General features: G+C 34.6%; 2 protein-coding genes and 1 long non-coding RNA gene across 23 annotated transcripts; 2 read left to right on the forward strand and 1 right to left on the reverse strand.

Annotated features, from left to right (window-relative positions):
• The first annotated feature begins 1,595 nt into the window (after positions 1–1,595).
• LOC18995788 (Acyl-CoA N-acyltransferases (NAT) superfamily protein) lies at positions 1,596–11,137 on the forward strand. Of its 3 annotated transcripts, none has more exons than XM_088871986.1 (3): positions 1,596–1,833; positions 3,400–3,790; positions 10,761–11,137. In XM_088871986.1, the coding sequence occupies exons 1-3, from the start codon at positions 1,692–1,694 to the stop codon at positions 10,825–10,827; spliced, it is 600 nt and encodes a 199-aa protein (XP_088728112.1). In that variant the 5' UTR covers positions 1,596–1,691; the 3' UTR covers positions 10,828–11,137. The 3 variants fall into 3 exon arrangements, with proteins under 3 accessions (XP_088728112.1, XP_088728113.1, XP_006846784.2); XM_088871987.1 differs by having other exon boundaries at positions 11,036–11,137; XM_006846721.4 differs by lacking the exon at positions 10,761–11,137 and adding an exon at positions 6,827–7,446.
• A 2,243-nt stretch (positions 11,138–13,380) lies between these two features.
• LOC18995789 (phosphoglucosamine mutase family protein) lies at positions 13,381–24,366 on the reverse strand. 19 transcript variants are annotated; one of them, XR_016059333.1, is made up of 20 exons: positions 24,260–24,366; positions 21,478–21,702; positions 21,115–21,181; positions 20,453–20,636; positions 19,848–19,900; positions 19,620–19,708; positions 19,128–19,364; positions 18,756–18,820; positions 18,056–18,116; positions 16,105–16,222; positions 15,949–16,030; positions 15,764–15,836; positions 15,623–15,684; positions 15,254–15,349; positions 14,962–15,087; positions 14,745–14,841; positions 14,418–14,495; positions 14,098–14,210; positions 13,621–13,742; positions 13,381–13,521 (listed from the first exon to the last, which is right to left on the reverse strand). XR_016059333.1 is itself a non-coding variant. In XM_006846722.4 (19 exons), the coding sequence occupies exons 1-18, from the start codon at positions 24,264–24,266 to the stop codon at positions 14,103–14,105; spliced, it is 1,860 nt and encodes a 619-aa protein (XP_006846785.2). In that variant the 5' UTR covers positions 24,267–24,366; the 3' UTR covers positions 13,381–13,521; positions 14,098–14,102. The 19 variants fall into 19 exon arrangements, 2 of the variants coding, with proteins under 2 accessions (XP_006846785.2, XP_020524374.1); XR_016059334.1 differs by having other exon boundaries at positions 13,621–13,750; XR_016059328.1 differs by having other exon boundaries at positions 13,621–13,669; positions 14,962–15,119.
• On the forward strand, positions 16,164–16,484 carry LOC148781165 (uncharacterized). The gene is made up of 2 exons (XR_016059343.1): positions 16,164–16,245; positions 16,334–16,484. It is a non-coding gene; the product is annotated as an uncharacterized LOC148781165 (long non-coding RNA).

Genomic DNA, 24,366 nt, shown 5'->3' on the forward strand with positions numbered 1-24,366 from the left:
GTGAAATTGTAGTACGATATCAAAGGTCACAATTATCCCTTTCTATTTAATGTGAAATTGAGTGGCTAGGGATGTAAAAGTTCTAATAGTAAATATGAAATTGAGCGGTTTGGTAAGAAAAATGAAATACTTTGGTGTTTCGGCCTATTCAGGGAAAATTTTAAATTTTTTTAAAATTTAATATAAATAAATTAGATATTAAAATATAATATATATATATATATATATATATATATATATATATATATATATATATATATATATATATATATATATATATATATATATTTAAAGAGTAAAAAATAAAAAAATTTATTTTTATATAGATATTTTTTTACTTCATCTAAATCAATCCAAAGCAGACTTGAATTAGATCGAAGCTGCCTGAACATGACAGAAGTGGCAGCGTTTTGTTTCGCTTCGGTCTAGGCCTAAAATCGGAATACTTCGATTTGGGCTTAAAATCCGAATGCTTCAACCTCTTCGGTCAAAGCGAAACGAATTTGACAACATTGCTAATAATATTTTCTTTGATCATTGTGCAAAGAAATGCCACACTTCTATCTATCCAATTTCACATTGACAACTTGGAATGTTTCTCACATTTTGTGTATGAAAAGCAATGGTGTCGCTTTATTTTTACTAAGTTGAATGGATGGTCCAGATTGTTATGAGATACAGCCGAATTGTTATCTTGAGATGATAATAGGTGAGGGTTTTAAATTTTTTAAGGGATTTAATTTTGTTATTTATAATTAATAGTTGGGATTATTTTATTAAAAAATAGAAACAAATTGCTTTGGCATTGATCAATTTTCCTTTGAGATTATTTACGTCGAGATTGCTACCTTTCATATATGAGTATCATTAATACCCCAAGCCAAGTTGGTTGGATAGAGTATCGTTTCTTTTGCAAAATATTTGAGAAATTTTTGTTTGTGTCAATTATGGAAAAAAAATCATAAGATCATTTACCTCTAGTACAAAGATATGAGGTGCGATATAATCAATGTTCAAAGAAAATTCCTTGAAATTTGTGGTGCACCTTAGGTTGCGAAATGACATATATGGCAATTAATAGTGATTGTATCTTCATGGGAAAAGTCTTTTTTCACTTAATTGAGGTCGGTTAGACAAATTTTGATCCGTTATTTTTTTCTGATAAAGGTTATACCTTCATAAGGGTACAAGTCTATATATTTTTTCTCTTTATTTTCAACTATATCTTTTTGGGTGTACCTCTCGTTTTTTTTTAGCCTTCCACTTGAACTAACACGCATCTCCTAACCAGTACTGTATTGAGTTTGACTCAAGTATAGTCAACCCACCTAAATCTACTCTCTCTCTAATCTTATCGCTTATCTTATTGCCTATTAATACAACACCTAAATTTGTTTTGGCACCCAAAAATAAGTAGTCTCACTATATACCACCACCAAAAAAAACTATTTTTACCTAAAACGGTCTTATTTTATGCTTTTGAGGGGGTGGCACTTGAGCAAACATAGTGGACTAAAAAATAATTTAAAGATAATATGGTGGTAACCATGGTCATTTGTTTATTTTTGTCAATTTTGTGTTTTTGTGTCGATTCTAGTGGCAAACAATGTAAGCTGAACAAAATATCAGTGAAATTTTTCGGCGAAGTAAAAGCGCAGCAATCTCTCTCTCTAAATCAATATCGGAGAGAGATGCAGACGCTTCCCCTTAGTTCTTACTCTAACCCAAACCCTAACCCTAACCCTAACCCTAATTTCCCGTCTTTCTGCAATTTCAGGAAGGTGTCATTCCCCCCAAAGCTTGGTTGTTCTCCTTTTCATCCTCCCAAAACGGGTAATTTATTATCTCAGTTCTGAGTTGCTTTATTGGGTGGAACCGAACGTGGTTCTGTGAATTAATGGTTATATTGGCGTTTAATTCCTCAAATTCATCCCTTTTTGTTTGAATTAATTTTGTGTGTCGATGGATGTGGGCTTGGTCTTTCGTTCTTTCTCAAACTTAACTAGTTCGTGGGGACTTAGGGTTTTTTCGAGTTTTTTGAGCATTTTCCATTAAATTGAGCGGGCCTTTGTATAAGCCCTCTGTTACAAGTTTTCATTCTGAACTGTTTGATGGCATTGGTTTGGGGCCTTGGCTCAAATTGAAAGCGTTTTTTTTTTTTTTGAAGTAATTGAATCTTATTACCTGTAAAAAATAATACCCATCTAATGTTGTATATTTGCGCATTTATTTTATGCAATTTTGGATTTTAACTCTGGTTTCCCCTTCTTCTTCTTTTTCTTTTTTTTCTCTTCAGGTTAATGACTGCATTATTGAAACGGACTTTGACTTCTAGTTTTTTGGATTGAGAGAATAAGCTTTGATTTTTAATCATTTTTCAGTGAATGTTACTCCATGGCATTTGTTTTAGCCTGCCGAATAGTTGTAAATTGTGTAAGAAATAATTGTTAACGAGTTTGAAATTGACATGAGTTTATTTTTAAGCATTTTATTTGCATTTTCTTGCTCAATTCGATCTTGTGACTAGATGCTCACCCAATCTCACTGTTCTGGCAAAATTCTACTAAAATTTGGAAGAAATTGGCCTCTCTCTGGTTTTTACTGAAATGCAGGCAGTTTTCCTGCCAGTTTTTTGGTTTTTTTGGTTTTCCAAATTTACCCAATTTGTTATGTATTATGAAGCTAGAAGGGGCCTTAGTCTCTGAAATTAAACAAAGTCATCTGTACATGTTTTCTTTTCTTTTGAAGTTTACATTTATGCATTATTTGATTGTATTTTTGTTTTCTACTGTTCTTATATACCTTGCGAACAGCTAAAGGCCTGTTTATGCATACCCCAATGAAAAAAATAAACTGCTTTTTCTTTTAATTCTGATGAAGATAAAACAAAAATTGTTGGGGTAGCAGAAGTAGATTGGCTTAAATTTTGTTTTTTTGGGTAAGTAGATTGGGTTAATTAATGTAATAGATTAAGGATCATTGTCTTAATGGATACTTTTTAGATCAAGTTTTTTTGCACGCCAGCGGGCTTATAACTACAGTAAAAGCCGAGCACCAAAACACGTAGCTAGAGGGACTTGTTTGTGCTGATTTTTTTGCAAATTTGAAAAATAAATAATTTCGAAGACAAACAAAATCATGTTTGAGTTTTTGTAAGCCTAGATCCACCATCCACCATCCACTGAATGGACGGAATGCATTCACCAAAAAAGCACTCACTTTCCCCCTTTGTGCAAATTAACTTTTTTTTTGGGAACGCGTAGATCAGATCTACATGTTTGTGGAATTTGCGGTTCTAGAAACCATACTTTTCAAAGTGGCTTATGCTAGTCAGTTTATATAATCTTTTTCCATAACTTTTCTTATTAACTAATCATCTTTTTTCATTTCTAAACATAGCAATATGCAGAGCCAGTCACGCTGTTGATTTGTTCCCATCCATATGCCCGGATGTAGTCGTTCGAGAAGCTCGGGTTGACGACTGTTGGGAAGTGGCTGAGACCCATTGCAATGCCTTCTTCCCTAGCTATTCTTTTCCGTTAGATTTGATGTTGAGGATTGATCGATTAATAGCATTGTTATCAGGGTTCTCAGCGCCAGTTGGTTGTATAAGGAAGTGTTTGGTTGCTGATATCGAGAATCCAATGGAAGGGAACCAATTGTTAGCAGCTTCAGATTATAATATTTCCGGCTTCGAAGGGAAATTTGGGTTCAACAGAGGCTCTGTTACTGGAATTTTAACAGTTGATACAGTGGGTGATTTCCTACCAAGAAAAGGACCCCAGAGAAGGTGAGTAGAGATTTAATCTGATTTATCAATTCTCATTAAGATGTTTTCACGTCAAGAAACTAATATATGATTTCTTTTTCTTCCTCCTATTTGCAATGATAATTCCATTAACAAAGGAAAGGGCTATAAATTAGATAGGAGCTCCTTTTTTCTTTTCTTTTTTCCTCTTTTGAGGGTATAGATTTGAGCTCTATTAGTTACAATATGAATGAATCCCTAGTTATGCTCGTGTTTTGCTGTGTCGGAATCTCTGGGTCATCAATAGTTCTGATCATTTAACCTAAAAACATTAAAAAATTTCTTCAATTTGTGAAAAAAGAATAGAGGGAATTGGTACATGTATTAATAAGAAGCAGTGTTTGAAAAACCAAACATGCCGATTGAACCGGTCTGCTCATCAATATTCTGGTTTTGTTTTGAATAGAAGAATTTTAAAAAATAAAAAGAACACTAAGAACCAGTGGGAACCGGGGTGTCTTAGAACTGAACCAGTACCCCGCCGGTTCTTAGACACTGATAAGAAGTGTCTAGTGTTTCCAATGGAATGAAGTTTTTATGCTATCTATATTTACACCCTTGTTCACAACACTGTGATAAATCCCTTACTAAAATCCTATGAGGTTGTTTGCCTTTCATTTCTAGGCCATCATAGAACATTGGGCTGATGGCCTGGTGATAAAATTGATAATACAAGCCCCTATTGGAAGCAATGTTGCAAGATTCGATTCAAAGGGCTCTTCCTTTTTGGCTGTGCTTTGGCTCTTCGGCCAGGAAAATGTTTTGACAGGGCTGCAGCCCTGTCAAAGTAAGTAAAGCCTTGCCCCAAAAATTGCCGAAAATTGCAGGTTGGCGTCAGAAAACCTTCAAATCCATCATCTCGGCCTTCACCATTATTGTTGTGAAAAAAAAAAAAAAGAAGATTTCAAGCCTTAAAAATAATATATATTGCAATACATTATCTAGACTGTCTATTTTATCTTAAAAATAGGTGTTCACCAGATTTACTATATTTAGAGCTTCAAATTTCATAGGCGTTATTGGAAATTGATTTTAGAGCCATCATGGACCCAAACTGCTTTACATATGAGGATTTAAGGTGAGGCTTTACTTTGTTTTCATAAAGCCTAGGCCTTATAGAAACTGCATCCATTCAACAAAGCCTTCGAATGTATTCCTCCAACATAATATTGGGCCTTTTTCCTGTATTTTTGTATGCATAAGGTATATTTTGTAAACTTCTAAATATGATCTTATTTCACAAGCATTTTTTCAAATTATGAATATTGAAGACTGCTTTTGAAATAGCTAACAAATGCAAAAACCGCATACGTAATAGTTCAGTTGAGAAGTTAAAGCCAAAGACTTTGGCCAAAACAAAGCGAACCTGCACCGGTTTGAAGTCTTTGCATAAATTTCATCTTGAATGGATCTTTCATATGCAATCTTCAAGGTTTTTGTTTTGGAATTGAAAGTTAGCATTCCATGTATTGTTAGGAATTTTAGAGGTTCCCTTAAAAAATTTGGCTTTTACTTGGCAGATGTAACATTTGTTTCAGAGTGTCCAATGAATATCTCTTATAATTATGAAGTATGGGGAACATTGATCTTGTAGTTGGTTTTCTTAGAGCTAAAGTGCTATATGCTTCAGGGGGACCCATAGCAACATTTGCGTCCCCCAAGGCGTCACACATCCATCTTTGACATGGATGTAGTGTGGTGGTCCTTCCAAAAACCTAAACATCAATTGTCTAAAAATTTTTCTCCAAAGATTATCATTTTTAGTTATATTTCTTATTTTTTTTATTTTTATTTTTACATATTAATGATCTCTATGTTAGATATCCATCTCAAAAATGGTTCATGAATAAGCTGCATATTTACATATATGTCCTAGACTGATAAAAACCGTGTCCTTTCTTAGAATGCATAATTTTAGGGTTTTTTACTACGAATCCTCTGAAAGCTCCACCTCTCCTGAGACATAGAAAAAACTTATATCCCTCTCTGAACTCGTGTCCCATCCTTGTGGAACTCTTTGAAATATGCTTTTCTAAGAAAAAGAGAAAAGAAAAAGACAGCCACCAAATATTTAGAAATTGTTTTAAAATGGTGTGATTTACAGTATTTTGTCATTTTTAAATAATCTTTTACTAATTAAGTTCATTCTTCTCTGTTATATTCATCAAGTTTTTTTATTAAAGATACAATGTTATTATTGTTTTAGAATCCTCTGAAAGCTCCACCTCTCCTGAGACATAGAAAGAACTTATATCCCTCTCTGAACTCGTGTCCCATCCCCGTGGAACTCTTTGAAATACGCTTTTCTAAGAAAAAGAGAAGAAAATGACAGCCACCAAATATTTAGAAATTGTTTTAAAAAGGTGTGATTTAGAGTATTTTGTCATTTTTAAATAATCCTTTGCTAATTGAGTTCATTCTTTTCTGTTATATTCATCAACTTTTTTTATTAAAGATACAATGTTATTATTGTTTTGTGTATGCTTAATGATGAACTGAAATTCTTTTTTTTTCCTGAATATATTTTTAATTGGGTGTGGTTTGTATTAAGGCTGAGGCCCTAAACAATCAAATTAAGGAGCAACGTTAGAAACAGATCCATGAACACTTAAACCTTGAAAATTGACGGTATGGATAATACATTACAAGATGCGTTATTTTTAATTCTTGAAATCTGAGATCTCATGTTCATATATCTTGAGGTCGATATGATCGAATTTGAGGGTTTTTCAACATTGAAATAGCATCTTCTAGTAAATGTTTGAGGTACGCCTTAATTTGATTGTTCAGGGCACACCCTTGTATAAACCTTTTCCTTTTTAATATATTTAACTGATTCCCCTTCCACCTGCACACAAATGTACTTATACGCACGTTTGTATTTTCTGTGTTTTTTGTCAACTTTTTGAACCAAAACCAAATTAATAGTGAATTTTTCGTTTAATGATATATTGCGATTACACCTATGGCTAATTAAGACCCCACCCCCGTGCTAAGTCTCTCTCATGTAACCATCAGGACTGGGATTGCATACATATCAAACGTTGCAGTGCAGCACACCCATCGTCGAAAGGGTATCGCCAAGAGGCTAGTTATTGAGGCCGAGGCCCAAGCCAGGAGCTGGGGATGTCGTGCCATCACTCTCCACTGTGAGACTAACAACCCTGCCGCCTTGGCCCTATACAAGGGCCAGGGCTTCAAGTGCATAAGGGTTCCAAATGGGGCTAAGTGGCCTGAACCCAAGTCCACACCAGGCTCCCAGTTCCACTTCATGATGAAGCTTTTAAAGAAAACTGAGACCCAAAAATGCTTTTCTTGCCGAGTTTGAAATTCACAGGCTTACCTATCAACCATTTTTACAAACCAACCCTATCACCATGAGTAATACTCTTTTGAGTTAGCCCACCTGGTTGTTAGAGAAGATTCATGAGAAGTGTGGGGATGAAAGATAGGTTGGTGAGATGGTTTGCTATGAACCATTGCATTGTGTCAATATCAGAGATATGTACAAGGTGAAGTGTTACTTGTAACTGTATAGATCTTAATTGCTTCAGCATCTCAAAAGATAGTTGTTTGTGTTGACCATGACTAAGTTTGTTGTAAACAAATATGTGGATGAGAATTGAGCCTGTTGTGCACGTGGCCGTCTATGGTTACTTGCGCGCATTGAGATGCCGAGGACATGGTTTTGTTTCTAATACTTTAGAAATCAGAAACTTCTTTTTAGAGCGGATAAAGCCCCTTTTAAAGTGCCAGAAAAAAAAAAAGAAGACACTTTCTTTTTAGAGCGAGAACAAACTGTTCATTTGCTCCTTCAGGTGAAAAAAATAAAGCTAGAAAAGTTTTTCGGATCTGAAAAATTTGGGACCCATATAAACATCGGCCGATTGGATTTTGAAAACTTAGATCTTGCTGTCCAATAAGTCCAATTTGGGCCCTTCGGTTTTTGTTCAAGGGAGTAAATGGATAGCAAGTAAAATCATTTCGTTTCTCGTTAACCTTTATTATCAAAATCAAAACTTAATTTCCATCTAGATTCCACCCAAGTCAACATCCCAAAACTATCCCAAAATAATGTTTAATCCAGTGGTTTAAAAAATGGATCGGTGTCTTGGATCGGGCACTCCAAAAACCCATATAGATCGGTGAATCGACGATCCAGATCAGAAATTGATCGAATCGGTCGGATTGAGCTTTAAAAAAAATTCAAAAAAATTATTAAAATTCATTATAAATGTTGTCTTTTAGGAATCCAACAAGAAATGAGGGTACTACATTATTAACTTTTGTTTTTTCATCGGTTTGTGAATATTGAGATGTTCTTTTTCTGTATAAATTTATGTTAACCCTTATATTTACATCACATGAAAGAAAAACCATAGAATTATCATGGATAAAGTATATAAATATATATGGGCTACAATAAAGAGTAGACTAAATCGATAAAAAAATGGTCATTAAAATCTCGAATTGACAGAAAATTCTAATCCGTTAAAAAAACATAAATTATTACAACCTAACTAACTATAATCCAAAATTATTACAACCTAATTAACTATAATATTATATACTGCAATTAAAATTTTTGGTTTACATTTCATAATTATTTTATTATACAAATAATAACAAATCCAAAATATTTTATAATATTATCTAATTTAAAATGTATTATTGACAACTGTAAGAAAATTAGTACATTACATGATTTCTAATGTAAAAATTAATAAATAAAATAAAAAATTTGATTATCAACGTAGAAATTATTAAAATGCGTATCGATTTTTGAAATAACACTTTAATTTTTCAAAAATTTAATTTTTTAGGTTTCTAGAATAAATTTAGTAAAAGAGATTGTTAGTAGAAAGAGAAAGATTTCAAATAGAATAAATTTTTTATTTTTCATTTTCTGTACTCCTTTTATATTGTTTACAACAAAACTAATTTATCCCATGCAAGGAAGAAATTGCAACAAAATAAATACATAATACTTTTTTTTACACCTTTTATATTATTTACCACAAAAAAAATTTAAAGTGCATGGGACATCAAGGAAGAAATTACAACAGAATAAATACATAATACATAACGCGCAACGCCCAAAGGCAGGATGGAGGATTCGACTTTGAGAGGTCGAGGAAAAAATTGGACGTGATAACCATCAACGCCACCTCTCCAAATGTAATATCATATTTTCTATTACTACTACATATTCAAATTCGGTCTTCATTTAATGATGTTTGTGGAAATTATACCACATCATCAATGTAATAACATGTAAAGTACACACACAAAGCTGCAGAGGCAGCCACAATGTGTGATGTATACTATGTGTGATCATGATACCATGGGGGTGAGATTCTACCGTAGAACCGCGAAGATTGGTGATAAAATCTGTCTGTGTATTTTGATTTTGTTGGCATGTCGAACAGGGCAAATCCGGTTCGACTCGGTGACTTTTCAAACCCTGGTTTAATCTAATTAATTGTCTTCCTTATTTATTTATATATATATATAGATGTCAAACCGGGCGTGTTCAAGACAATGGACTACTTAATATATACAATTACACTACTTTCAGTATAAATTATTTCTTGATTTTGTTCATTTCTGACGGTCTATTGTCTTGTATTGGTGAGGATTCTATTTTTTGTTTTATCATCAACATAGAAATCCCACCAGCCTCTTAACTAGCCAGTAAATCCATTTATTATTGCTTTGGCAACCTCTTGGTCTGGATTGCCTGCCATTTTTTTTGCAGACGCAAACATTGTCATATGTCTCATGACATCTAATATTTTTAATTCAGATAAACCATCTATTGTCCAATTAATTATTGATCTTCCGAAATAGGAAACGGCTTGTTGTATGACATCTTCTTCAAGTTGTACATCAACAGGTGTAGGTCTCTTATAATATGGTAAAGCTGTGATTGGTTTCCTTGTTTTACCATAGGCTATTCTGCTTAAATCAATAGGTAAAGTATCCATAAAAGCAGATTATTGGTTTTGTATGGTATCTTCTATAACTGGTTCCTCTTCTTGGAGCATCATTGTTTCATGCTTTGGTATTTTTGTTTTTCCCCTATCAGAATATTCTGGGATAGTTGGTAAAGGGACAGGTATATTGGGTATTAGTATAGGAATACTGAGTTTAGGAGAAGGGATTCCTTTAATATCTAATTGGGCTAATTTGGATATTAACTGATCCATTAAGGTTTTATTATTTTCGCCGATATGGAATTTATTTTTATTGAGTTCTGGAGGTGGTTTAAACAAAACTGCTTTAGGAAGGGACAGAGTTATTCCCTTAATTTGAGGAGTAACTAATCTTTCTATACGTTCTGCTTGTTTTCCTAAAGATTGCATATATAAATTAATATAATTATTTTGTTCCACTATATGAGGTATTAGTTCTTGTTTTTTACCTATTTCTTTTGGTAGGACTTTATACGGTGTTGCAATAATATCATATAGAGATTGTGGTTGTTCTCCTTTACTTAACGGGGTTATGGCACCTTTGAGTATTATACTTTTTTCAGGAGGGTGTGTACTCGCAGTAGTAGTACCATCCGTACTAAAGTATGTTTTTTCTTCTATGGTTTGAAAAGTATTAAATTGAGGAATGTTTATTTTATATTGAGTACATATTTCTTGTAACCATATAAAAAATCTTTTTGTTTCTCTTTCTTTTTTCAAAAATTTATTATATTTTTTATGGAATAATTCTACTAACCTAGGTTGGAAGGTTTGAAGATACCATTCCTGAATACCCTGATTTTCCGGAGCAAGGTAATCTTGTTTGATATAATTAATATCTATTTTTCTCTTTTTTCTTTCTAATTTAGCAGCTAAATATTTTTCTATATATGCATCATATGCATCATCACTATTTGTATCTTCTTCTACTTGTCATATATTATCTTCTACTTGTAATGTAAGTATTTGAAATTCAGCTATATCAGGTTCAAATGTATACGTGGGAATGACTACATGATCAGCTGTTCTTTTGACTCCTTGTAATTGGAAGTCTGAAGATGTTGTGGGTATTGAAAGAGAAGGAAGTATGATAACATCGGGAGTAGTATGACAAGATTTTTTAGCAGGGATTAATGATTTTTTATTTCTTTTTCTATTAATATCTATATCATCCTGTACTATAGGCTGTTGGAATTTTATTTCAATATTCCATCCTGATGTTCTATTATTTGATTTGGAATATTACTCACAGGTACTTCCTTGAGCTGGTTTGCATTTTGCAATACCCATGATTGAGGTAGAATAATATCGGACCAAGTAATGGTTTTTGGTATAATAGTATTTGATTTTTCTATATTAGTTTGAAATAGTATAGTTTGATCTTTTTTATCAGCTTGCATAATATTAGGACAGAGAATATTCATTACTTTACAATAAATTCTGTATACTATTGCTAAATTCTGAAAACCATGTATCATATTAAATCCATGAGTTTTCAAATTTATAGTTAATATATCTAATATATTTGGGTCTGTTAAAGAAACAGAAAAATTTGAAAAGCAATTAAAATATATGGGTCCACTACATAGGTTGGATTCTACCATGCCTAGGAGTGAATCTGAGAACTTATTGTGTCTTATATCTCTTAGGCATATAAGCACTGAAGTGTTTAACCCTAGACGGGTTAAAAGTTTAATGGCTATTTGGATTAATCCAATATGCAAATATTTATAATTATTTTCCTTATGTTATATATATATATATATATATATATATATATGGGGTAAAAGTCTTCCTAACTCCTATAGGCGAAAATAAATAGTGATTTCACCTATTCCAATCACTGTCCAAGTTTCATCGCGGGGTCACGATTGTCTGGTAGTGTTTTATTTTTCATTTTTTCTATAAATCGGAATGATCTGAAATTTGGAGGGTATATGCATCTTACTGAAGCGCATCTAATAAAAATATAAAAAAAGTTATCGAAAACAAAATTAACGAAAATACCCCCAAAAATTTTCAGGGGTATTTTGATTTATTTTTTCATATAAAATATTTTTTTTTATTTTTTGAAAATTCCCCTATTTTTGATATATACACGTTTCAAATTTCAGATCATTTCGATTTATAAAAAAAAAAGAACAGGAATGAAAATAGGCGAAATCACTGTTCATTTTCGCCTATAAGCATTACGTAGTGTTATATATATATACGAGTATAAGGAGGAAGTTTATATAAAGTTCGAAACAAAGTTGCTGTAATCCACATCCATTTCATTTGGACAAATGCTTTTAAGATATATCACTTTTTGATAATTTTTTAAAAAAAAATATCGAAAAGTTAGTTATTTCATCCAACTAAAATAGATGGTATAAAATATTATAACTTTAATTATACAAGATTGCAAACTTATATAAAGCGCACCCTGTATATAAATCATGTCTGAACTTTTCGCATCATTCGCTCAACGAATAGTGATTTTCTCGAGCTTCACGACTAACTCCATTTCTTTGGGATCAAAATAAGTTCCTATTGGATTTTTATTTTTATTTATTTATTTGTTGGGTGGGGGGGAGGGGGGGCGGTAAATCAATGGGCGGATCCCTGGTTTAAAAGCATGAATACACGTGTAAACGCCCATTAACGGGCAGGAAAGTCATGTTTGGTCCCTTCCACTATTCATAGGTACGGACCATTTCGCTCACCTGCTTGTTATGAAAATGACGAAAATACAACTCATCTTTGCTCATTTTAAAAGCATTTTAGAAGGGAAAAAGTTTATATCAGGGTGATGCCCTAAACAATCCAATTAAGGCGCAACTCAAAAATTCACTATAAGGGGTTAAAACCCTTCAATTTGATCATCTTGAACCTCAACATATATGGACATGAGAAAAAATAGATTTCAAGTCTTAGGTTTCATAGATATGTTCAATTTATACTATTTTTTTAATCTTTAAATTTTATAATTAAAGATGAAAATAAATTTTGAAGCCAGAATAAACTTTTTTTATACTTGAACAACATATTTCGGCACTATCTGAAGGTGTGCCGTAGATTGATTGTTTAGGGCCTCAACCTTAAAGGCAAAAACAAACTACAAATTTTCTTTCATTATTAACCTTATACTTTGATAGAAATACAACAGCATCCAAAGGGGATTCATGGGAAAATAAATGTGCAAACATGCATTCATGCATCCCTAGGAACACTGCATTCACACATGCACATACATACAAGTATCATATATGCCGAAGTATATACGTTTTCATGCTCTAAATTCATTTCTTCTCAAAATCTCAAAAAGCTAAAAACAATAAAACAACATTATTAGGAAGCATAAAACCATGGTTTTCCCCTAAAAAAGTCAATTCCAAATCTGTACGCTTTAATCCTCAATTAATGGTTTTCGAGATGATTGCTGGTTGCATTCTCATAATTTCGTTGGAGAAAAAGACCTCTAAATCACCTGAATATCCCGTTCTCTAATGTATATTTTTACATTAAAAGTCAACTGGTCTAACTAGAAATAGTTGAGAAAAAACTCAAATGATGATATGATGAATTATAACAACAAAAATTACAGGTTAGACATAATTTACTCCGTGCAAATAAACGAGAATTGTTTCATTATGATAGAATCATTCTTAACATGCTTTGTAGAGACGGATATGTTTACTCTTACAGCACATTAGAAGCCGCATGAAGAACTTCTCTGTCTAGCAATCACCTTGCGATCTGTAGATTTCCAAGATGAATGAGCGATCAAAGGTACCAAATGAGAGTATTAAGTTACTATGCATCATGTACAATGCAAGCATAGCATTGGGTACTCACACTCAACAACTACCATCAATATTTATTCCTTGACGGCGAAGATGAGTGCCTGTATAAAGGTAGGGGCAGACCCACCATCTCTGTGAGTATAGATGGTGAATGTTGGATCTAAGCAACCAATGCTGCACTCCTATCAAGGACTGTACGTTACTACATGCACCAAGGTGAATATATCTATATGCAGTATTATGCACTCAAATATGTGTACATGTGCACAAGCCTGTATATAAATCTGAGACGGCTTCTTACACAACCAAGAGATCCAATGGTTAATGTGTGCGTGAGTGTGCATAGGAGAGAGATATTTGAGGCATTAAAACCTTCATCCACTATATGAAGGTATTATATTCTGACATGACATGATAGATCCAATTCTCATGTGTGTTTGTGTGTGTGTGTGAGAGAGAGAGAGAGAGAGAGAGAGATCTGTGACGCCTTGAAAGGAGCAACAAAATTAAAAACAAATGGGAAACTTACGAGTATCATGGTTGGGTGAATTTTTCCAATGCTGAAATGTCCAAAGCCGGAAATTCTTTAACAGTGGACAGCACAAGAAGTCCAAGTTTCACAGCATCCTCATTGCTTGGTGCCTGGGCCGTAAAAACCGGTAAGTAAACATGAGCTTAAAATATAATAATTATAAAAAATAGATGAACCTATAGCAGTCCTTGACTCTAGGTTCAAGTATCAAGGACCAATCTCTATGTTCTCTAATTCATGATTAAAACGAAGTTTAAAGGATGGAAAATATAAGAGTATGGGGAAAGGATTAGAGGCGGAAAGAGCTCACTGCTTACCTCAATGTTGAGAGGCAGAACAGGGTCATGAAGGGATAATCTTAGGAGGAACCAACCACCATAGCCTGAAACCCTAACCTAACAAAGGCAGATCATACAGAACATGTCAGTTCAACAGAAAGAATGGAGCTTTAAAATCAAATCAACTGCTCAAGCCACAAAAGACCATCATCCAAACCAAAACTGTTAAACTATAATAATTTTCAAGATTAGAGTCATAACCCTGAATCCTCTCAGCCTCGAGGATTAGAAAACAAGAAGCCAAAATTTGATAAAAAAAATTGCAAAAAAATGGAGACTGAAAAGAATCAGTTCAAGAAAACTTACCCCCTCATAATTGACAGGAGCTTTTAGCAATTTCGGATCAGCATCTGACATTTTCTCCAACTGTTTCAGGACAGCCTCTCCATAGTCCTTGAAAGATCTAATGCAGCAAGTCATAAGATGATATTCACTCTTTTAAAAAGGCTTTATGTAAGAAATTTAAATAGTCATCTCAAATAGCAAACCCAATTCTATTGGGTTAACAACGAAACAAACATACCCTCCTTTGAGATCTGCATGGTTCTGATCAATCTTAAGCCTTAGCTCCACTGCAACAGCTGCTTCCTCCAAGCCATCAATAAGATCAGTAAGAACTTTACTGCCTCCATTTGCTCCTCCTGATACCCTAGTTGAAGCAAGTTTGTTTAAAAGCTTAACCTGTAATGAGGACATTGAATTTTTTTTTTTTTCTTTTAATAAGGGGGATATTGAAGAAATTTGTAAAGGTATTCAGTTTCTTCTGAGTGGAAGAGAGCCTTCAAAGACATCAAGTATTCACTGTTGACATTTACCATGAGAAATGCTCCATCATCAAGCCAATTATTCTCCTTGAGAGCTCCATGACCGCTGGTTTCAATGGCTAAATGTGATTCCTCTCCCACAGAATTCTGAAATTTGTTGTTTCAGATAATTAGGTTCAAGGAGAGATCTATGGATTAGATTAACATGCAACTTTTATAAAATCCCAATAGGCCAAGTCATTGAAAAGCCACACTTCTGTTGTGTGGAATGCAACAACCTAAAAGGCTAGATATTGACTTCCGAGAGAGATTGAAACAAGAATTTCATGTGAAGAAGACAGCAAGTAATCTACAAAAAATTTGGGAACCAACAAAGACTTTATGCTGCATGTATTAGAAGATGCCAGAAGTTACACTCACCAAACGAATGGCCTCATCAATAATATTCTTGTATCCTCTTTTAAACCGATGATGCTTTCCTCCTTCAAAAAGAAAAAAGAAAATAAGCACAGACCCTGAAAGGAAGACAAATAAATTGGACACTTGAAATTCCACGCTCACCAAGTTTCTTCTCAATGAATGTAGTCAGACCATCTGAAGTCACGCTATCAGTAACAATTGTTGTACCTGGATGCTATTTACCAAGATGAAAAAAAAGAAATAGAAAAAATATATAGCTTATTGTGAGATATATGCAATTTATTTATAGAAAAGCACTCTTGTAAAGTTGAGCAAAGGAAGTTTACCTCTTCCAGAACAAGAGCAGACATCAAAGCAATCAATCTGTTGCGGTTAAACTCGCGACCACTTGAATCTACGGCAGCAGATCTACAGGAAAACCAACCTTCAGAAATGGCACAACATGCACCATACAAGAGTGGGACTGTGACTAGCATGACAACCTGTCAACATCGGTATCAAATATGATGCCTAAATCAGCCTTGTTTGCAAGCGCAGCTGTGGTTATAGCTTTCATCGCTGCTTTGTCTTCTGGATTAGGGATATGATTTGGAAACATGCCTGAATGGGAGAAGAAGCTTAAGGTCAGTATCTAAACTAGCACAAACTGCAAATAAAAGCGCACCACAGCAGTTAATACAATTAATAACACCAGACAAATTATATTCTCAGATTGAGAAAAATCAACTAAGAAAAAGAGGAGCTCCAATAAAGAACAAGTTCATCAAATTCCACAATCACAAAGATAAGATTTCTAATTAGCATTAAATAGCTAATTACTGCTAATTAGAGATCTAATCTACTTTTCTGTCCAACTGGACCCACATTCTCAACCACAGGCGTGTTAGGGCGCCAAGGTCAAGTCTCTAGAAACCACCGGAGGCTGGTGCCATCAAACTCAACTTTGACCGCTCTTTGTTAGGTAACCCTGGCCCAGCAGGAGTTGGGGGACTGTTTTGGGACCACTATGGATCTACCCTCCTCTCTCTCCATAGGAGTAGCCGACTCCACTGAGGCGGAGGTCACAGCCCTTCTAGAAGGCCTGCAACGCTTTGACAGGGTGGAAGGGGACTCGCAAAATATCATCTCTTGGGCTTCTGGAGAAGCCCAACCCCCGAAGGCATATTTTTTATGCTATCTATGATCTTTGCAGGGATACGCAGATCTTCTGGACTCACATCTGGCGGGAGGCCAACCAGGTCGCTGACTGCCTAGCAAAACAGGGAGCAGCCTCCGCTCTTCTTCCAGCCTAATATTGCGTTACTTGCCTTCCCGAGGGCCACGCTTCTTCATTTCTTTTTTGCCTTTAGTTGCCTACTGTATATTCGGGGCTGCGACCCCTGTTTTTTACTTTGTTTACGTTTTCTCTGGTCACTCCTCTAGGTGACTTCTTGCTTTGTACTTCTTTAACCATCAATACAATGCTAATAGTATCAATACAAAAAAGATCTCTAATTAGCAGGTTCAATGAGCTGATGGAAATATCGTTTATAAAAGCTAATGCATTGGGAGTAATAAAATGACATTGGCATCTTAAGTAATATTAAGTATCACAGCATATTGAAGATATCATCAGATATTTAAAGAAGTATGTGATGGAGATTACTGCCCATAATTTGAGCACATAGTAGGACATAGTAGGCAGTAAATACATACATGAAGATTTCCTATTCTTGGTGAGTGCATATCAACCACAATGAATCCAAAGCCACAACTAATCATGATCGCTCTGAGTGGACCAGTGTACGAAAAATCGAGAGGTTCAAATTCTAACCGCCTGGTTAGACTCAGTTAGATCAGAATCGGCCACTGGCTGCTTCCTATTTTGACCGGTTTGGTTATCTGGCCAGGTATTTTTAAAAAAAATAAAAAAAATTATATAAAATCCTAAAAAATAAGGGATTTTGTTTATAATGCATTTTTTAATGTTTTTCATCATTTTTACAAAGATTGAGAATTCTTTTGGCCATCAATACTTTTTTTAAATTTTCCCATATTTTCAAAAAAATTCAAAAATACCCTTGAGCACAAATCGATTCTTTAAAATCTATTTTTTCATTAATTTTCAACTTCATTTGGATGTGCTTTGTTTAATAATGCTTTAAAGATACTTTGCAGATTTTATTAGATTTTGTTTTCATTTTTTTTTTTTTTAACACTTCTTTGACAGCCCGGGACTTGACCGGTTGGGCCGGTTGAACCGGCCGGTTTACCGGTTAGGCCGGTTGAACCACTTCCGGCATCATATGCGGTTAACCGTTCCGGGATGATTTTTCCTACATTGGAGTGAATTAAAGGCAAACTCCAACATGTATTGCAATCAATGGACCAAATTTACTAGTGGATGGTAGGTCCAAAGAAATAAAAAACCATAAAAAATATTATGAAAATTACCATCTGGGTCCAAGAACTGACTTCCAGAAGTAATAGCCCCTAAAGGTTCAAGCACGCTTCCCTGAAACATACAAGAACAATGAAGCCTTCAGAGTATAATAAAGTTGCAACTAAAAAGTGAAACGCATAACATTCTTGCAGTTAAGTACCTAATTTCAGAACAGCATATATGGAAATTATCAATAAGCCAACACAGCACAAAGGCAACCTTATAGGAATCTTCACACAGCAACGAATATAGTGCATTCATGCTTCTGCATTTGTATGAACAGTGTATACTTTCTTACTTGTACACATATTACCAATGATGAGATCACGTCAAGTGACTACTCCCCAAGTGGGATGAAGCTCCATAATAGGGTCATGCATATGGACCCACTTAATAAGTTTGTAAATGAGTTTGTAGTGATCCTAATGAGAATTATGCCTAACTATTTATAGAATAATCTAGGATAAGATTACCTCATCCTTGTCCAGTGTTAAGGAAAGATCCTTTTTAATCCAATCATTGGTTAGAAAAAGTTTAGACCATACTCAACTACAAACAGTATGGTAACAGGCACCCACCTTTTCTCCTTCTACATAAGAAATGCATTGTTTTACTTTGCATAATTATCTTAACTCAAGAGAAACATACAAAACATCTCAAAATCCACCATTTTGAGAACTCTAGTTACAAATTCCAAGCTGACTTACTTACAGCAAAAAATCCTCCCGCTCCATTTCCTGCATCCACGACAACATGGAACCCCTCCAATGGCTTCTCTGAAATGAAAACGGGTTTGCTGAGTAGATGAACAGCACACTTTATGCAAATATTTAAATTCAATTGCATTTCATATAGTTGCATGCAAAAAATACACAGAAAAGAAAAGTGAGACCACTCTACTCTTGATTTCCTTAAATATCTCGAACACTCTGGACAAGGACCACTGCTTTTTCAGCCAACAATAAGAACAAGCCCAAGTTACAAACTCAAACAAGTATTTTATCTTCTAACTTGAAGTCATACAATCCCAACGAAACTGACGATAGAGAATCGTACACGTAGTTGTACATTCATTGCAAGTACCTATATTTCCTGCTGCCTTGCGAACTGCTTTTACGAGATCCGATGTGTAAACCTTCATGTAGTCCACCTTTTTCACAGCTGCATAAGCCACCTGTCTTGATTCCTTCAATTTCTCTTCAGAAAAACCATCATATATATTTGCAGCACGTTCTAGGATATCCTTAATGTCATTTTTTCCTAGTCCTTCAGCACTTGTGAAAAATTTGAACCCATTACGATTGTAAGGAAGATGACTTGCTGTTGACAACAACAAACTAACGTCAAAGCTTCTCAGATAAAAGGAATTGGATACTCAAATATTTTCATGAGTGAACTACATGGTGACATTTCTGTCAATGCCATAATCAAGAGTAAACACATGCGTAAAGAGAACAGCTGCCAATTATCCAACATAAGATTCTCTTGTTTTCAATGGACCCCAATGTGAGATCGCCAGAACTCTTTTCTCATCTGATCAGGCAACAAAGTTATGAAATCCATATTCCAGTATACCTGTAATCATTATAGAGCCATCCACTGGACACATAAAGTTCGCATCTTCTGTAAGCGTGCTTTTGAACATGGCTGGTGTAGATGCCAATCTACAAAACAAAAGGCAATGATCAGTATATTTTATCATTTGCGGTCCATCAGTATCTTTTCAAATAAATCCCAAACTGAAGTACATCCACCATAATAGCAAGGGTTTGAAGCAGCAAATCATAATTACATGCAACTCACCCATATTGAATAACATCAAGGCCAGCACCAGCAATTCCTCGGGATACAGCATCCTGAAAATTCCAACACTTTCATCAACATACACCTACAAATATAGCCTATTCAGTAATGATGAGACCAGATACCATTTTTCCATGTTGTGATACATAAATAAAAAGTTTGGATTCCTGAATCGAGAACAATTAATTCACAGGTCCACAATAGAGGAACTCCTTATGATTAGTGCAATTTAGAATAGAAGTGATCCCACTGCACTACAGGAAAGGAGTTTTCCAAGTAATTTAGGACATAAATTTCTTTCCAGCTCAACATAATACAAAATGTAAACAGGGAAGCTTCACTTTTTAATTTCTACAGGAAATAAAAAATGCACCAGCCACTCCAAGGCTTCAAGCACATGCAAAGGGATAGAAACAAATTCAACACTAATAGTATTAAATGAATACATCAACAAGAGAGTAGGTTGTAGGGACAAATATAAGACAAGAATCGTATAAGATACATATGAAATCGAGGGCAATTTCAAAAAATAAAATGATTTTAATTATACGGATTATCATTAACATCACAGCTTATGTCAATCAATCACTTGCCAAGCAACATACCTGTAACATTTGGGCAGATATACGTGAATCGTGCCCCACAGAAACACGTAGTTTTTTTGTTCCCTCTGCTTTCTTTTTGTCTGACAACCAAGCAGCAAAGGCAGCAGCTATAGCTTCTGCCACTGCCTCAGTGAGATTGACAAGCTCCCCCTCAACACCACCAACAGCGACACCACGAATATCACTTGATTGATCAAATAGAATGCCAAATATCTATTGTTAGCATACTGTCCAAAGCAACTACCCCAAATGCATAACAATTGTCATCAAGAAGACATCCACAAGCATAGCTAGCAAACCAGCAAGCTTCCCAACACACTAAATCTGGGCAAATCCATATACAAGTAATAAGCTAATAATCTTCTTTTGAAAATATTACATGAACTATTTTATCTCATTAATGGATTTGTGTAAGGGGTAGCATTTATAACATGGATTATTTTATATCAACAATTATACAATTCTTTCGGAAAATGCACTATCCAATATAAGCAACCAGCATGATCAGCAAGAAACATGTTCTAACTATTATAACGAGTCCTTTACCATGCAGTGGAAAAGTTAAAAGTACAATACGCCCAAGTACAGGAAAATGATATGTTCATGCGGAAGAAGAGATATCATAAAGTATTTAGCTATGAAAATGAGCATAAAGTCCTCACCTGCCATTTTGGAGCTTACGGAAGTCAATCTTTTCCAAGAAAGAGGGGGCACTAGTTGATGCAGCAGCTGAAGAACATTCAGGCCTCAATTAGAGCATTAAGATATACAAGTTATTTTGTTTTTTGGTTGAATTGATATATGAGGATCAATATCTATTAAACTTCAAATTCATGAAAGATTTGATATCAAAATACAGCACTCAGAATTCTTCAACCAGCATGTTCACTGAGTTTGAAAGAAAATAATAACAACAATGAAAACAGGAATAGTGAATCAGGTATATGCAAGTGTTAGAAAGGATGAGTTAAAAAATCAGAAGACCAAATTAGAGACAACCCAAATTCCAAGAGTCTAGAACAAACCATTGCAATAGACACTTGCTCGATTTTCAGTACTAATTTGGTACATGGAAAAGACAGTCCATTGTGTGGCTGGTCTGCCAGCCCATGCCAACTTGCTGTCCTGCAACGGCAACAAGTTTAGCTTAGTAGGGGCAAAACACTCCCTGGTGTTCTGAGCGTCCATTTGCCTAATCCTTTGGCAAGAACCTCCTGAAAATACATTTTGTAAAGTCTTCCATGATATTGCTGCATCAAAATGTCCACATGTATTAGCTTCTATATGGCCCAAACTTAGTTAGAAGTACGCATGAGTTTGTGATTAATGTTAGTGAGGTGATCCCCTATAATTTTAAATTTCTTCCACAAGAAGATTTATGACATAGAACCAATTTGATAGAAGTTAACAGAGATATGCAACAATGTGATCATTGTTAGGTCCTATTATCTAAATCGCTCGATTGATATTGCAAATGCACAATACAGCAATCAACATAAATATCATCACTCTGACAAAATCAGAAGATCCATTTGAAGAGATCCCAGACACACAGATTTTGAGTAGATAACTTATTCAATGAACCAGCAGTTTACATAAGTTTTACAGCATAAACAACAGTTCCTGTTATCTTTTCAAAGTTTTTGTGTGAAATGACAAGCTAGAATTCGAACCCAAAACTAGTGGTTGTCATGAACTGTCCCACACCTTTATCTGAAGTGCAGGTTCTATTCATAAAACAAGAAAACAAAATTGTGTTTCTTTCTCTATGGAGAACCTTAGCAGATTCTTGGGTGTCTAAAACATTATACTCTCTAGTTACTGAGTAGTAACCATCATATCATTGTTATAAAGATTGGACCAGATATCTTGACTGGTTTGGACCCGAACTGGACCATCTTTCTATCCAAGTGATGTGCCCAAGCAAACAGTCTTAACTTGTTGCATTGGCCATGAGAGGTTCTTTATTGGGACAATTCTGTAAAACCCTAACATCAAAAACTCTACAAATAGTCCCCAGCCCCCACCCCTCCCCCCAAAAAAAAAAACACGAAAAAAATCCAAAGCAAGAGAAAATATATGGTAATTTCAGACAAAAATCCCCTTATAATGAAGTAATCAACGAAATAATAAAACGCATGCGCCTATTTGTTTTCATTCACTTTCTCATCCCTTCACCTTCTCTGTCAAGCTCCTTCTCCGTTTCTTCTCTCTGCGCACTCATAACCCATCTTCCCTCCATGCACCCATCTTCTCTCACCCAACCCTACTCCTTCCCTCTCTCTAATCCCTTCTCTTTCCCACCACCTTCATTCCTAGTTAATTCTCCGAAACACTCCTCACCACCATTAACTAGCTATTCTCTCTCTCTCTCTCTCTCTCTCTCTCTCTCTCTCTCTCTAAACTTTCTTTAGGAAGCACTTTGCAAAGTCCTAATCTGTGAAGCTCTCAATTTTTTGACCTCGAAGCAATCATCATCAAGCAAGTCTCCCACTTTCAAAAATCATTTTTTGAGCTCTATGATTTCTAGGTACATTTCTCATTTCCCTTAATAATTTTCTGGATCTTTGGTTTTTTTCATTTCAAATTCATTACAGGTTGTTATATGTGATTTCAGTGGGAGATTTGTCGGGATTTACCTAAATGTTTGATAGGGTTCTGATTTAGGGCCTCATACTCCAAAGTCCCTATATTCTCTTTATACAAAAACCCAAACTCTTTATACTCAAATCCTCCAATTTCTCTTTCAAAAAACAATAATCTCAAGAACCATAATCCGAAGCTCTCATTTTTTGAGTTTGAAGCAGTCATTTTCATGTGACATTCTCAATTTCTCTGACAATTTTTCCAGCTCTCTGATTTCTTCAGTTTCATAAGAGTAGTTTGCTATGTTAGGGAGAACAGTAACACTGGGATAAGTCATCTTAACATCATAACATTTTAGTGCAATTTAGGATAAGATTAGATGAATAAGGAAAAAGACAAGTGCGACAAATTATTGGGCCAAACATTGCTCCAATTCTTAATGTGGCTACCTCTACAAGATATATCTTTATTTCTAAGTCCTTTTACGTGTAATTTTTTTTACTCTAATAAGGATGGGGTGAATGTTTGCCAATTCATAAATTCTTCTGTCAAATAGATTGCTTTCTTTTTTTATCTGTTAAATAAATTTGAAGCAGATACAAGGTATGGAGCTCAAAATAACAATTTGAAAAGGAAGTTACTTAGTAAGAGATCAACCATTTATAGAGATAAGTAGAAACAAAAAAAAGAAGAGCCAATTTATATGTAGCTCGTGATGTTCAGATTCCTAGGATACAACAACAAGTGCCCCACCAAATTCCCAAAGAATAAGTGGAACAGATCATAAGGAAGTGATTCAAATTCAAACAAAACAGATTTTGTGATGTATTTCCACCATGAAATTTTGATGCGCTTCGAATCAGAAAAACAAGAAGTTTTATTTTATTATAATGGAAATCAAGATGTTTATCAATAAAATTACAGGAAAATTAATCATAATGATAAAAATTTAAAGAAAATGACATTTTATAGCTAATTTCACTGAGAAAAGGCCCACATCTATCAATTTCAATGAACGAGTTTAAATTTCTACGGAACCCAGAAAATTTTACAAGTATCAGTGATAATATGTACAATATTTCCTGAAAATCTCACGACTAAGAGGAGCCCCATAACAATCAAGTAATCAAACTGAGATACATTTAACATATAGTAATGAAACCATATCAATTCGAAAACATCTGATACATGCCATATGAGAAAGGGAGAGAGCTTACATACCGGCCATTTAGAGAGAGAAAACCCTAATCGGAATTCCCGAAGAGGAGGTGGTTCTCGAGCTGGATGGGTACGAAATGAGACAAACACTCTCTGAAGAGAAGAAAGTC

This window comes from Amborella trichopoda, chromosome 7 (genome assembly GCF_054954075.1).
Source record: "Amborella trichopoda isolate Santa Cruz 75 chromosome 7, AtrichopodaSantaCruz75HAP2 v2.0, whole genome shotgun sequence".
Lineage (NCBI taxonomy): Eukaryota > Viridiplantae > Streptophyta > Magnoliopsida > Amborellales > Amborellaceae > Amborella > Amborella trichopoda.

Coding starts and splice junctions, on each gene's coding strand:
- LOC18995788 (XM_006846721.4), top strand. CDS start 1,692: ATGCAGACGCTTCCCCTTAGTTCTTACTCTAACCCAAACCCTAACCCT. Junction 1,834..3,399: donor TTTTCATCCTCCCAAAACGG/GTAATTTATTAT, acceptor TTCTAAACATAG/CAATATGCAGAGCCAGTCAC. Junction 3,791..6,826: donor AGAAAAGGACCCCAGAGAAG/GTGAGTAGAGAT, acceptor TGTAACCATCAG/GACTGGGATTGCATACATAT.
- LOC18995789 (XM_006846722.4), bottom strand. Junction 19,365..19,619: donor TGGCTCTATAATGATTACAG/GTATACTGGAAT, acceptor TGTTGTCAACAG/CAAGTCATCTTCCTTACAAT. Junction 18,117..18,755: donor GAGCGGGAGGATTTTTTGCT/GTAAGTAAGTCA, acceptor TGTATGTTTCAG/GGAAGCGTGCTTGAACCTTT.